At 40.2% G+C, this 13481-nt stretch overlaps 1 protein-coding gene across 1 annotated transcript in view; it reads left to right on the top strand.

Moving 5' to 3' along the window:
- grb2b (growth factor receptor-bound protein 2b) overlaps positions 1–13481 on the top strand; it is a 40263-nt gene that overhangs the window by 567 nt on the left and 26215 nt on the right. Inside the window, exon 2 of the mRNA XM_030058063.1 lies at positions 1571–1823. Coding sequence (XP_029913923.1) covers positions 1746–1823 — 78 coding nt within the window. The 5' untranslated portion in view covers positions 1571–1745. The remainder of the gene's footprint in view (positions 1–1570; positions 1824–13481) is intronic.

Below are 13481 nucleotides of genomic sequence, written 5' to 3'. Positions count from 1 at the left end.
TAAATATGGTGAAAACTCACCGATATAGGCGCTGTTTGTCGCCGAAATAACAACTCACAAGACACGGGGACGTTAGGGTGTGTGTTTTTGTGTGCATTTTAGCTACAGGTTTAACGCTGTAGATCCAAGAAGGGGAAAAATAAATCGTACTTTGTCCACATCACCTCCCCTTTTCACTACTCTGCTGCTGCTGCTGTCACTGGTGTGTTTTGTTTGTCCTGAGCAGCGTTACTGTGGTCGTGGTTTGCGTGTATCATAGGTTTAAACAAAACCATGGCTGCACCAGCTTCTCCCTAATAGGACATGTGCGTGAACATGAACGAAATGTATTTAACGTTAGGGGGTTATATGTTATGTATTTCCTCTCTCAGATGATTTTGCTAGCTATAATTCGCCTAGAAAAAAAGCCCCGCATCTCGAATCGTGTTTTGCTCTATGAATTGATTCACCACGACGTGCATGTAATGTAATGTAATCCTTAGGAGGGTGGTGGGAGGAAATGGCACAGGAATACCAAAATGCAACCGATATCTGACATTAATGTTAAGTGGCATTGTGCGTTTCTTAAACTGGTGATCACTGGCCAGCGAATTAAAATCCAACACTTTGTTAGATGCTCCGACTGTCGTTGGATTAACGTTTGAGCCCATTAACGGTACAGCTCAGCGGCAGCGAATCACTAGCTACAGTAATGGGATTGCTTTATCCATTTAAATCAACAAGGTAGGTTTAGCCAATGTATCGCTGTCAGCTGTGGTTATTAAAATAGGCTACCAACTTAGTCCCGGTGACGCAGGCTGATTGATATGTCATCCGCTATGCAGAATCCATTGGGTATCATCAGATTGTATTGAACCTTGGTAAAAATTTGTCTGAGTCCCCACTCTTAATTTGCTAGTCCTGTGATGCATTGATGAGGGAGTGCCAGCAGCTAGACCATGCCGGCTGACCCCTTTACAAATCGGTTTACCAGAGGAGATAACCACTAATAGTTAAGTGCTGTGACCTTTTAGGATTATCCTGTCGGGCTTTAGTAACTATTTTCCCCATAGAAAGTGTCTGTAGAGTACATGAGGTTTATGGTTTAGTGGCACCACTGAGTATCTTTTCTAAATCTGTGCTTTTAACTGAGCACCTTCTTGGCATATGCTGATGCTACCTGAATAAATATTAACCCGTGCCCTAGGAGTCCCGAGTTTAACATGACACTGTTTTCCTTGACCAAACATGTCCAGCCAGACTTTTAAATTGTATTAGTCTTGTTTAAACCTCCTCCGATAGAGGACAGTTGAAATATTACAACACCGCATTGGTGATTCAGATTTATCCAGATTTTTTTAGGCTTTCAAGATGTAATTCCTTTGTTTCCTCTTTTTTTCCTTGCCTTTTTTGTAACTTTGCCTGACTTTCCTAATTTCATTTGTGTTTTCATTTTTTTTGTAAAGAAAAATCAGGTATCATCCCACATCCCACAATTGTTCAAGACTTATATCAGTAGATAGTTGCTTATCTTGGCATTTATTATGCGTTTGATTGTCCTGATTGACTATCTTATTGCTCTTGTTTGCAGGTACTTTACTGTGACCTTTATGTGAGGTCTAAGCCCTAAAGGAACGGGTCATAGACGGGAGGAGCGACTCGGAGAGAAGACTGGCCATTGAAGCCTGGATCTGTTTTTATTTTTTGAGTCAGTCCCTGAAACGCACGACTAAAGCCGAACAGGTTTTCAGCAAGCTACGAGAAGCATGGAGGCCATTGCCAAATACGATTTCAAAGCCACTGCTGATGATGAGCTTAGTTTCAAACGTGGGGAAATCCTTAAGGTAAATGGCATTTATGTTTGCTTATTCAAGTTTTTATAGTAGTGCTAATTAGTCATTATTGTCAAAAGCTTAAAAAGGTTTTCCTGACAGTGGATGCACTGCTCCAGCACCACTAGGTATTTATAAATGTCTCCTTGATCAGTAAATAACAACAACAGTAAACAAATTAGTTCAGACAGTAGTGCTCTTGTGTAATCTTTGTGATTGAATAAGGTTTAACTCCACAAAAAGTTTCAGTGTAAAGCTCTGCAGAGCTCAATACAGGCAGGGTCAAAGTGCAAAGTCATAACTCCTATAGACTGTTCTGTTGTGGTTTTTGATTCCCAAAACCTACTCTGTATCATAACTGCTGCAATCTCACTTCATGCTGTTTTCTGACTCAAAGAACTGACCAGATGTCTCCAATGTTATTTGGACATGATTTGTTGTTGAATTGAAAACCTCACAAGTGGCACCCACAAAACTTATCTTTGAAAGGGCTTGATATTTCAGTGCACGTCATTATCAGACCTTTGGCTTTTTGTACTTCTGTTATGCCTGCTAAAATCTAGTAATCTTCAGCTGTGGTCTTACAACATAAACAGATTGATTGCACCGAATCTGTAGCTTCCCGGCAGAAAATTTGTTCATTCCAAATGGGAGAGAGAGCAACCGCTGTGTTACTGTGTTTAGTTTGCATGGCTAGGTGTTACATGCATTGAAATTATCCTGCTTTTGTGTTTATAAATGGATGCGTAAGATAAAACAGATGTTGTCAAAATGGCAGTGAAAGGTAGTTATATCTTTGACTCTCATCCTTGAATCCCCATACCAAAATATTAAATGTTTGCATAAATAATTTTCCCTCCATAAAAAGTACTTAAATGGAAGGGAACTAGATAAATAAATCCCATTTTTATTCATTCTTCAGCATCAGACCAATACTTTGTGAATTTCCCCTGTATATTCCTGCTACTTGCTATCTGATCTAGATGCTGATGCTGATGATAACTCCTCAAACAACACCACGTACATATTTTAAAGAAAAAAATTGAGGACGCATTGGCAATATTTTCAAATAAAGTTGACAGATGTTGTCATCCAGCCCATATAGCAAAAAAAAAACAAAAAAAAAAAAACAATTTGCTCAAGTCTGAATGCGGTGTTTCTATCTGGTCTCTGTTGTCAAGCAACTCCTTCAATACACTGGTATTATTGACAGGTTGCTTATCATCTGGATTATGGTAGTTAAATGGTAATGAAACAGATCATACTTCACAGTGGGAGTTATTCTTCTTGAATCATTCTTTATTGTCACACACAAAGACAACTTGTTGATGTGTTTACTGACACTGGCAGCAGAACAACAAAAGAGGCTGTGGTGCATATAGAGTTGACAGTGCTGTGTTCTGCTGGATCAGTGCTCAAAACCAGGGCGATGAAACAGGCAAAGATGGAAGATGTTTTTAATTCCTTTATGAACTGTTTCTTAGTGCTCTTGTGTAAAACCTCAGGCCTCTGTGAGTCCTCTGGCATGAGCAGCTCATTCAAAGCCTTACTCTTTCTTGTTGTGTTCATGTCATTCTGAGATCTTGATGAAATAGCAAGATATTAGATACAGCACACAACAAATTTCCTACACAAACATTCTCTTTGGGATTTAAATGCAATCATAATTACTCTGTTTATTGTCAGAGTGAGTCTTGGGGGAGAGAACACACAGGCAGTGGTGCAGCAAATTGGAGAAAAACCTTTAGAATTTGTCACCGTTTCTTGGAAATGTTTGTAGCTGAACACGCTGAAATTAAAAGCGTATTTTTTATGTATTGGTTGGCATTACGGATTGATGCTCCCCCCTCCCTTGGCTTTTAAGTCAATCCTCATTTTACTGAAAAGGTCTGCATGCAGCTAAGATGGTTCTCTGAGAGAATGCTCTTGGCTGTGCGCTGACTACAATGTGAATAGGCCTTTTGTAAAGGACACATCTGAGGGACCACTCAGTTTTGAACATTACATATTTCCAGTGAAACCTGTTGTCCTGTTTTGATCATAACAGGAAATTGTTTTCATGGAAAACAGTTACAATGCCTTAACATGCAGGTAGATAGATTGTTGTTGTGGTGTAAGCAGCCCTGTGAGTGTGTGTGTGTGTGTGTGTGTGTGTGTGTGTGTGTGTGTTTAATGTCTCATTCAGTGTCCAATTTTTTAAAAAAAAAAAAAAAAAAAAAAAAAAAATCTCACCACTTCTTATTTTACTGAAAGTGTAGAGGAGAAAGGGAAACTCCATAGCATAATTATAACTACTAGCAAAAAATCAAAAAATCATCCTCTCCATAGTTTCTGTATCACCTCCTCCCACAGATCTAGATTCACAACCTCAAGGCCCTTGTGGTTCTCAGCCTGTGTGAGTTGACGCCGCCCTCTCCAGCCTCAGCAGCACTGGCAGAGCTTTGCATAAATATTAATCGGGGAGCAAGAGCACAGCAAGCAGAGCTTCATGGTAGTGCTGTAGGCCTGCAGCCAAGTGATACAATTTCAAAATAAAAAATTCCTGCAGGAGTTGCGTAAGCTGTAGGCTGGACTGCCGCACGTTGCCCTCCATGGCCGCCCCACCATTAACATTGTGGGGATCAGAGAGGGAGAGAAGAGGGTGAAATCAATGGAATGCATGCATGTGCCAGGAGTCGAAATTAATTCTGATTGCATGGGTGTCTCGAAATTATGTACATGAGAAAACCACCCCCGTTATGACAAACGTCAATTCATCCATCCTCATCTAAAGTGCTAACTTTTTAAAATAGGTCACTTCCCACGTACAGTGCTGCATGTAATATCTGCTGCAGAAAAATGTGCAGGAAGCCCATTCATTTGTTTTCCCTGTACCCTGTGCTAATGGTATGGTAGCCAAATATGGTGTGAGTGATTCAGAATATTATTAATAATCTATCTATATATAGAGGTGTGTGTGTGGGTGTAGGTATGTGTGTGTGTATATGTATGTACACATATGTATATATATATGTATATATTTGTTGGATTAACTGTCAGAGGATGAGCACATTTTGCGCTTTTTTTTTCTCTGCTGTCTCTCTGAATAAGTGATTTTGAATGGAGTTTTGAGAGAGTCCTTATCTCACCAGGGAGGCTTTGTGGAAGACAGTGTCAGCTCAGGAAACAAGGAGCTAAATATGAGTTCGTATTAAATTTGCATATCAGAGGAGAGAAAGTAGTTTTCCCCTCATTTTCACAGCCAACCGCCTGGCTGGAAAATCTCTAGCTTTGAGTTTTTACCAGATGGCCTCAGTTTCAACCTCAGAAAGGCACTGATGGGGAATACCACATCATTGTTTTTCAAGTAAGTTTTCATTTTAAGGGACTTCTTCTTGCCTGTATTTGCATCAGTGTCTCTTAGTCAACAAGATCATGTGTGACTGTTGGTGGTTGGGCCAATGTGAATATGCTACATTTGTAATTCTGTGAAGTATTTGTTGTATAATCTAAAATCTTACTGTTACTTCTACATTTTATTAGTCTTTTCTTGGCATGCCATTTCTTTCACTTCTTGATTTTTTTTTTAAAAAATCTACTACCCACTCATCACTCCTACAGATCAGTCTAACCTTTCTCTTAAACCATTCCACGGAACATTTATCTCGCTATGGTTATCCCTAACAACATCGAAAGGGAGGTAAAATTGTTCATCTGTCATTTTAGGTTTACTCAAGTAATAATCAATAAGTAGTGCCTAGCCAGTCAAGTGTCTCGCTAACCCCCAGCACATTACTCAGTGTGATCAGACTGTGGTGTTGTCATAGATGTGTCATCAGCCGTTATTTCCTGTAGTTAAACTCTGCTGTCTAGTAACATTGCAGTACTGACACATCATGTACTCACTTCTAGCCTGTCACATAAAACGATACCTAAGTTATGTTAACTAGTTAATCATTTAATGGCTAAATCACATAAATAAAGTATGTATTCATAATAAAATTACACCATCACATTAAACATGCAGAAGGTTTAATCCAAAAGTTGCATATATTGAAAGAGCTGATCAATAATACACACACACACACACACACACACAATTAATTCATACTCCTTAGAAATTATAAATGAAATTCCTCTCTCCCTATGGACAGAGATGATACATTGGGTGCTCTGTCATGGACCCAGCAGTGAAATCCAGATGAGGACCCGCTGCCTCTGGCCTTCCAGTCTGACCCACAGTTAGGACGGTCAGATGGCGCCTCACTAGTTTTTGGATGAAAGGAACAAGAGTCATTGTTGAATAGCATTGATTTTACACAGCTAACTAATAAAGAGGCCAACAGGCCCCTTGGTCTTAAATACGTTTTTACTCGTCGTAATTGTAATGTGAATTGAATTTTTTTTTTTTGGTCTTTCCTTTTACTTTAATGTCTTGTCTTTGAGGTCAGCTCATATTATATGATAGGACCCCCTCGAAACAAGATGGTTCACATCAAGGGGTCAGCTGCATGTTATTGGTTGGGTGGATTGTGGATGGAGCACAGTGGTGGGCTCAGTATGTTAGTCTTTCTTATTTTCTTCAAACGCACCTATCACAGCTTTATCTTTAAAAGCCTATATTGTCCAGTTGACACAAAACTTGCTACACATACAGCTTTCCTTAAGAATTGCCCTGATTGGCCTGATATAGCTCTAAAATTACAACTCAAGTGCAAAATGTTGCTTGATGGAGATACTCAAACTACAGCTATTTTTTTTTTTTTACCTTTGAAAGGCTCTAACTCAGGTCTGATTTGACTTGAAATCTGCTGCACCAGCCCGACTGTCCTCACAAGTTACACTGATTGGTGTAATGTGGTTGCTGTCATCAAAGATCACCATTTTTTTTTAAAACTCAAATGTGATGCCTCAGACACCAAGACACCACTTGTTTGATTTTTGAGGAAGTTTCCTAGGATGATGTTTTTTGCTACAAATCTACAATAGTGCAATGGTGAGCCCAGTGGGGATGCTGTAATTAAGAGCAAGAAAATTAACACTTTGAAGGAGCTTAACAGTTTCAATTTCGATGAAAGTTGACAGGATAATATGTCTTATCACCGTTTGCCCCAGAGGTATCTGCACCATTTGTGGCGGATGACATGTTTATTTCCGCCTGGGTTTGTTTCTAATCATAGTAAATCATAGTAAAGGATATCTGCAAAATCATTTGAAATGATGAGAGAATGTTCATATATTCTAGCATACATTGGGTAATGTAAGTTCCCCACCTCAAAAGCTACTGAAAAAGTCACAGCATTAAGAGTTATTTTTGGAAAGACACAGAATGTGAAATGGGAAGGAAAGCTTGCATGATGGTTGCCTCTGGCGATGTTCACATTTCAGCTGAATCATTTGCCGACGTCTTTGTGCACAGGACCAGTTCATTTTTTTGAGGCAGGGCGAATCGGGCATGACGTTCGTCATAGCCGCAAATGCCATCACCCGTTCCATTTCTTTGGTCTTCTTTATTCTCTGTTTTCTTCTTTTCTGTTGCCCCACTCAGCACTCACAGAGCAGTCTCATGTCTGAACGTTTCCCCCCCAGGTGAAGTGGGAGAGACAGGACAGAACAGGCTCCTCTCTCTCTCTCTCATTCGCTCATCACTGAAACGTACTTACAAACAGCTGGGCCCACATCACAACATACTGTATGTCATGTAAAACAAGGGTTATGAGTAGCGATCATTTTGGCAGTCAGTAACATTTTTTTAACTTACTAATCAATCGAATGGCTATTTTCTTAGCTTTGTTGTTGAGGAAAAATAATCAAGCATCTTAAACTTCAGCCTCGGTTCTGCTGTTTTTTGAGTAGCAGTCCATGCACCTTGGTTTGTTACTAAGAAGAAATTAAGAAAACAATTACTCAACAACTTTAGAAATTTGAAAGCATCATAGTTGTTATAGTTGTCACTGAGGACATGAATTGGCCTTTATCTTAGTTGACATGCTATACTTTGTCAGCTTGAGTAGTACATATAAAAAGCCTTCATGAGATGGAGTTTTGGTGGCTGCGCTCATTGCCGTTCCCTTGCCTCCATCACCAGTGTGTGTGTGTCTGCTGATACTAATACTAAACAGGTCTGCCCTTCAGACAAGAGGTCCCTCTCATGAGAAAGCAGGCCCATGTTAAAGCTTCCTACACTCAGAGAACCTTAAGTGTCTCAACAGTAGCAGCAACACTGAGGCACGGTGACTGTTTGCTGTTTCTACCCCCTTGTCTTTCATACAGGAGCATCTGTTGTTGTGTCCTCCTTTTTAAAACAAAGTGCTGCCTGTGTGTGGAAAACTGTGTGATGGCAGAGTGTAGGCTTGTGGGTGAGGGCTACAGCCACTGCAAAATGTCTGTGCTCAATCTGAGCAAGAATTAGTGGCAGACGGTGTTTTTTTCCATATGGCAGCTGATAGTGAAGTGTGTCTTCTGTGAAGCCATATGTTGTTGATTTTAGTTGATGGTGGTGATAATAATCACTAACTTCGAGTTATCCTGATGTCTGTTGATTAACAAGGGGATTTGAGTTTTCAGAAGAGAAAAATCAGGCCTTTTAGGGTAGCTGTAGGCCAAGTTCACCCTAAAATGTTAGGCACATAGCTGATGCCACGCAGCAATTTCCCTCTCATTTCCGCCTGCTTTTAGCGAAGACCTTTTACATAAGCACTTATCTAAAGCTCTGCCATTGAAGGGGATGAAAGCATCAGTTTTGGGACATGACAGCCTGGTATGAAGACTTGTTTATTTATAGGTGTAGACACCAACTTTAGTTGAGTGTCTCTATACACATGATGGTGATCAAGAATATGAGCTGTTCTGTTAATCCAGAAATAAGTATTTTACATTTTGAGATGAACATGTTTTCAAATGTTTGTTTAAAAAAAATAGTCAAAATATTTCCCCGGTACTGATTTCTTTTCCCAAAAGCCAGGTATAACAGGTCAGAAATCAAAGCAAAGTTCTTCATCTTTGTCTAGTCACTCTAAACTAAATTTACTACCACCAGTAACCAAAGTTTACTAATTTGAATTGTTGTCAGCAGCTCTTTTGTTCCACTGGACCTCATGTACATAGGCTAGCTGTCTTTCAAACACTTCCGGCTGTCTTTGTTTTTCTGTAAAGGTTTGCAAAATGTGCTCAAGACACCTGTCAACCTGTATCTAGGCCTGGATGAGAGAGCAGTAAACAGTATCTCAATATATTTTCTTCAGCATGAATATAAAAATGTTCAATCAATTTTTCAATGTCAACTGATAAGCTAACCTAAAATTTATTGTGATAATTTGGCCATATGGCCCAGTCTTACCCTTGTGTGTCTGTCAACCGTGACGAACCACTGACTGTTTTTGCCTGTTTTGCTTTGACCTCCCTGCTGGTCTGATCTCACCTGTGTGACCAGTGTGTAGCTAGCGCTGTGTCTCTTCTGTGTGACTCACACAGCTGAATGAGCAGGCTAGGCTCCTCTCTAATTTGCAGCCCTGAGTCATATACCAGCACTGAGCCCTCTCATTTGCTAGTTCATGTGTAGTGAAGCGAACAGTCATATTTTGACTGAGGCTCAAGCCCTTCACTAACTCTGTTTTGTCAAAGTCTCAACTTGTATAAAGCAATAGTTTCTTTTCTTCCCGATGCCCTCTAATGTCCCCACTGCTGAGTATTTCAAACCAAATGATCACTGGTATGTTTGGGAGCATGTGCTTCTGTATCACATAATGCCATTGCTGCTTATCAGTAAGTGGCACACAGAGCTGTTACGACTACCTTCCTGTTTTTATCATGACAGACAGTTTCAAGTTGTTTCACAGTTGTAACTTCTCTGTTAATCTGATAACACGGAGCCGTCTTTTACTCCTCAGTGTCTTCATTTGGGGATATAGAATAGCCTATAAAGCAAGACAACATTTGGTATAATTGTGTATCTAGATACATTACAGTAGAAATGGACAATGTGTGGGCATACAGTGAAAAACAAGTGCATTATGCAGACTATCTTAGTTTCACAATGTGTCATGTGATTTCCCATCATGCGTATGTGAAAAAGGGGAAGGTGTCAGTTTTGGTTAGATGGTGTTTCTAAAAATTGTTGGATCCGCCATGGTAATCCAAGCAGACATGGCAGACATTGCGTGTTGTGAGTTTTCATGCCTGCTGTAATTAAGGGCCAAGTCTCAATTTTGTCTAACACAAGAAAATTGGTACTGCTCAGCAGCAAGGCCTGCACACACCGGCAAACTGAAATTGCCTCTTGATGTATTCCACTGACTTTGAATGTGTTGCTGAAATTCACCAGGGAGGGGGAAAGGAGTCATTTTGACCTCCCATTATTGAATTGGGTTATATTGACATTTGTTTAGGTGAAGCCAAGTCACTGCATTTACAATTTGAAATGTGCTTGGTGACATGAACAAATTGTGTACATGACCATTATCAAGGCTTATGGCCAGAGCACTGAAAGACTTTTAAAAACTATGAGTCATTTCACATATTTGTTTATAATAAGGCACAGTGTCAAAAGGTCACGCCTTGGACTGTAAACAGTGAGTAATTTAATAACCGAATTAGGATTAGTTAGGCTTATTTTCTTGTGTGTATTTGTCTTGAGTGTTTTTTTGCTACGTGTGTGTCAAAGGTGAATTGTATTGATTACTGAGTGTTCTCTGCTTTAGCGTGATTTCAGGATTTATGTGAAGACTGCTACATGTGTTGTTTATTCACATGCAGTCTATGTGGGGATTTGACTCTTAATACAACCTTGATTACACAGTCCCTTTTGTCAGACTGTTCTGACCAGCAATCACGATCATGATGAAGTCAAACCACTACAACTGTTACAATTGGTATTTTTTCATTTTTAACTATTACTCTGTTTGATCAATTTCTAGGTTGCACAGTGCCCAAAGGTATTCGTTTTCATAGCTAAAGCTAAAGTAATATCAGCAATGCATTGAATAACATAACTTTAAATGAGTCAATATTGCCCTTGGCTTGTATTACTAATCATCTACCATAAGCTGCATTGTATCTAAATACAGTGAATAGTATGGAGTGAATAGTATTGTTTTTCATGAACCAGTAGTTGTTTTTGTAGTGCATCATTAACCGCATTCCATCATTGTTTTTTATTTTAAAACGTGGCACTGAACTATAAGACAGAGATTCACACCTCTACCACCACCTCAGACCATATGTTTGATGGTTGTTGATTCATGACTGCAGCAGCCGTTGGCCCAAACAGAAGCTTCTGCCATATGCATCTGCATTAGAACTGCACAACTGCACAAGCACATATTGTTTCTGTGAAATTGAAATACTGTTGATTCACTGCCATTTGTTTATGTAATTGTTAGTTATGTTTGGCTATTCAGTCATAAAAAGGTCTCATAGGGGGGTGCCCCGGTGGCTCACCGGTAAAGCGCGCACACCATGTACCAGGGCTCAGTCCCGATCGCAGCGACCGGGGTTCGAATCCGACCTCAGCTCCCTTGCTGCATGTCACCCCCTCTCTCTCCCCTGCCTTTCCTGTCTGTCTACTGTGACGTGACTGTCAAATAAAGCAGAAATGCCAAAAAAATAATCTTAAAAAAAAAAAAAGGTCTCACAGGATGTGGAATCTCTGTATTCTGATGTATATGTGTCTTTGTTCATGTGAACCCAGCAGGACAGTGTCTCCCTTTTCTGTCATAAATTACCTAAATAAGTAAGGCTGTGAATTAATGCTGGGAAGTAAATCAGTATTGCCTCTTGTCTAAATAAAGGATGGAAGAGAAATATAGATGGATAGATGGATGGATAGATAGATAGATAGATAGAGATATGAAGAGGTTTTTGTAAATATATGAAATATTATGTAAATGTTTTTTTCTCACGTTATTTCACAATGTAATTCATTGCAACAAACATCAGTTCAGTTAAACAACGTGATCTTTTGTTGTATATGTTAACAGATGTATGGATGGATTGGTTTTAAAATGACTTCTTATAATTATCACAATATTAGTTTATATTATATTATGGCCATATTTCTAAGCGGTGACAGGCTCCCTTTTGAACAGTGTTGTTGTTGGCCTGGTGCTATAAAGAAATAAATTTGCTTTGTTTTCTTTTTGATTACCGCAAATTATCAGCTCGTCCACATGGTTTGGTGCATCAGGCCACAGTATGCTAGCTAAGCTATGTTTTATTTTGCTCCTTTTTCTGTGTTGTAAAGCAGCTCTAGAGGCGAAGGAGCAGGAATTCTGAGGCCACAGCAGAGTCTGGCCATTGCCCTGAGCACTATGTGCGTGCTCTCATTTCCTCCTTAAATAAATAAAGATTAACAGCCTTGCTGGCTGGCAGATTTAGCTCCCGTCAACAGATCTTTGAACCCTGCCCATCTAGCATGATGCCTCTCCACTTCTCTTGTTATGCAGACCACTGGTTCCAAACTCAATGCATTTGTTGTGCAATTGCCGCTCCACTCCATACTCCATTCTGGGAGACAGAATCAGTACAATAATGCCACGCACCTAAGCTAGTTATAGTGTTCACAGCACCCTGGCCAAACTGTTGTGTGAAGTCTCTCCCGCCTGGCTTGGCTCGGCATCAGGACACCACACCAATGTGTCCTTGTGTCTGCATGTGTGCTTTATGCGCATGCCACAGCCTAGCTGCTTTCACATCCTGTTTGGTGTGTCTTCACCCCCTCGCAGCTTCCTGTCTCTCCAAAGTACAGGCCCAATGCTCCACATCTACAGCACCACAGCACTGAATTTGCCAATCAGAGCACGACATTTGGCGAGCCATACCCTCCGACAAAGAGACGCTTGGTCGAGCTGGAAGAGAATAATCTGGAGTGGTAACACTTAATTGTGGTGGAACAATCAGCCTGCAGCAAGACCTCAAGACCTCTCAAATCACCCTGCCCCACAGCCTGTTTCTATCTTTCTCTCTCACCCTATATTTGTCCTAGTTTTGGTGCTGTTTTATTCCATTTATTGTCTTTTCAACTGTTTTCTGCCTGTAACCTGATCCAGGCCCTTTATCCCCAGAGGAGGTTGAAGCTTTTAGCCAGTTACTCCAACACTTTCTCTTAGCCCCCACCCCCTCCCAAATCTCTGATTAATCGCTCCCTCATCACCTATTAGTGCTCCATCCCCCTATGTAGGTATTGATTCTACCTCTCTGTCTGATTTACCACCAAGGGAGAAGAAGAGCGGTATCAGCACTGCCTCTGTCACCTTCCTATGCCCGACTGGACCAATGCTTTCCCAAATTTCCTGATGAACATGTCAGGCACCTTTGGAGTTGTTGAGGACTTCTCTCCCAACTCCAATCTGGGCTCTTAATTTTTTTTTTTTATCCATTTTGCAGAGTTCCATACATTTTTTTAGTTGAAGTCAGCAGCAATTTTCTGTTTATTCCTTGGCCATTTGTGTAAAATAGCAGTGTAATGAAAATGCAGAGCTGAGAACAGTCATTGAAGTACAAAGATGTTGGTCCTTGTGCAGCTTTTCATATGGCTAAGACTCTGTCCCCACAGCTATGCAGCCAGAGGCTTGGTAGGATCTCACTCAAATCCGTGTGTGCGCGTGCATGTGTGTGTATATGTGTGTGTTTTCAGTTCACAGTAACAGAGAAGATGACTGGTATACTTTTTTCTAATTAAATGCTGAATCTCCA

This window comes from Myripristis murdjan, chromosome 8, assembly GCF_902150065.1.
Source record: "Myripristis murdjan chromosome 8, fMyrMur1.1, whole genome shotgun sequence".
NCBI lineage: Eukaryota > Metazoa > Chordata > Actinopteri > Holocentriformes > Holocentridae > Myripristis > Myripristis murdjan.
Note: the sequence above shows the minus strand (reverse complement) of the source record. Positions and strands in the feature narration are given on the sequence as shown.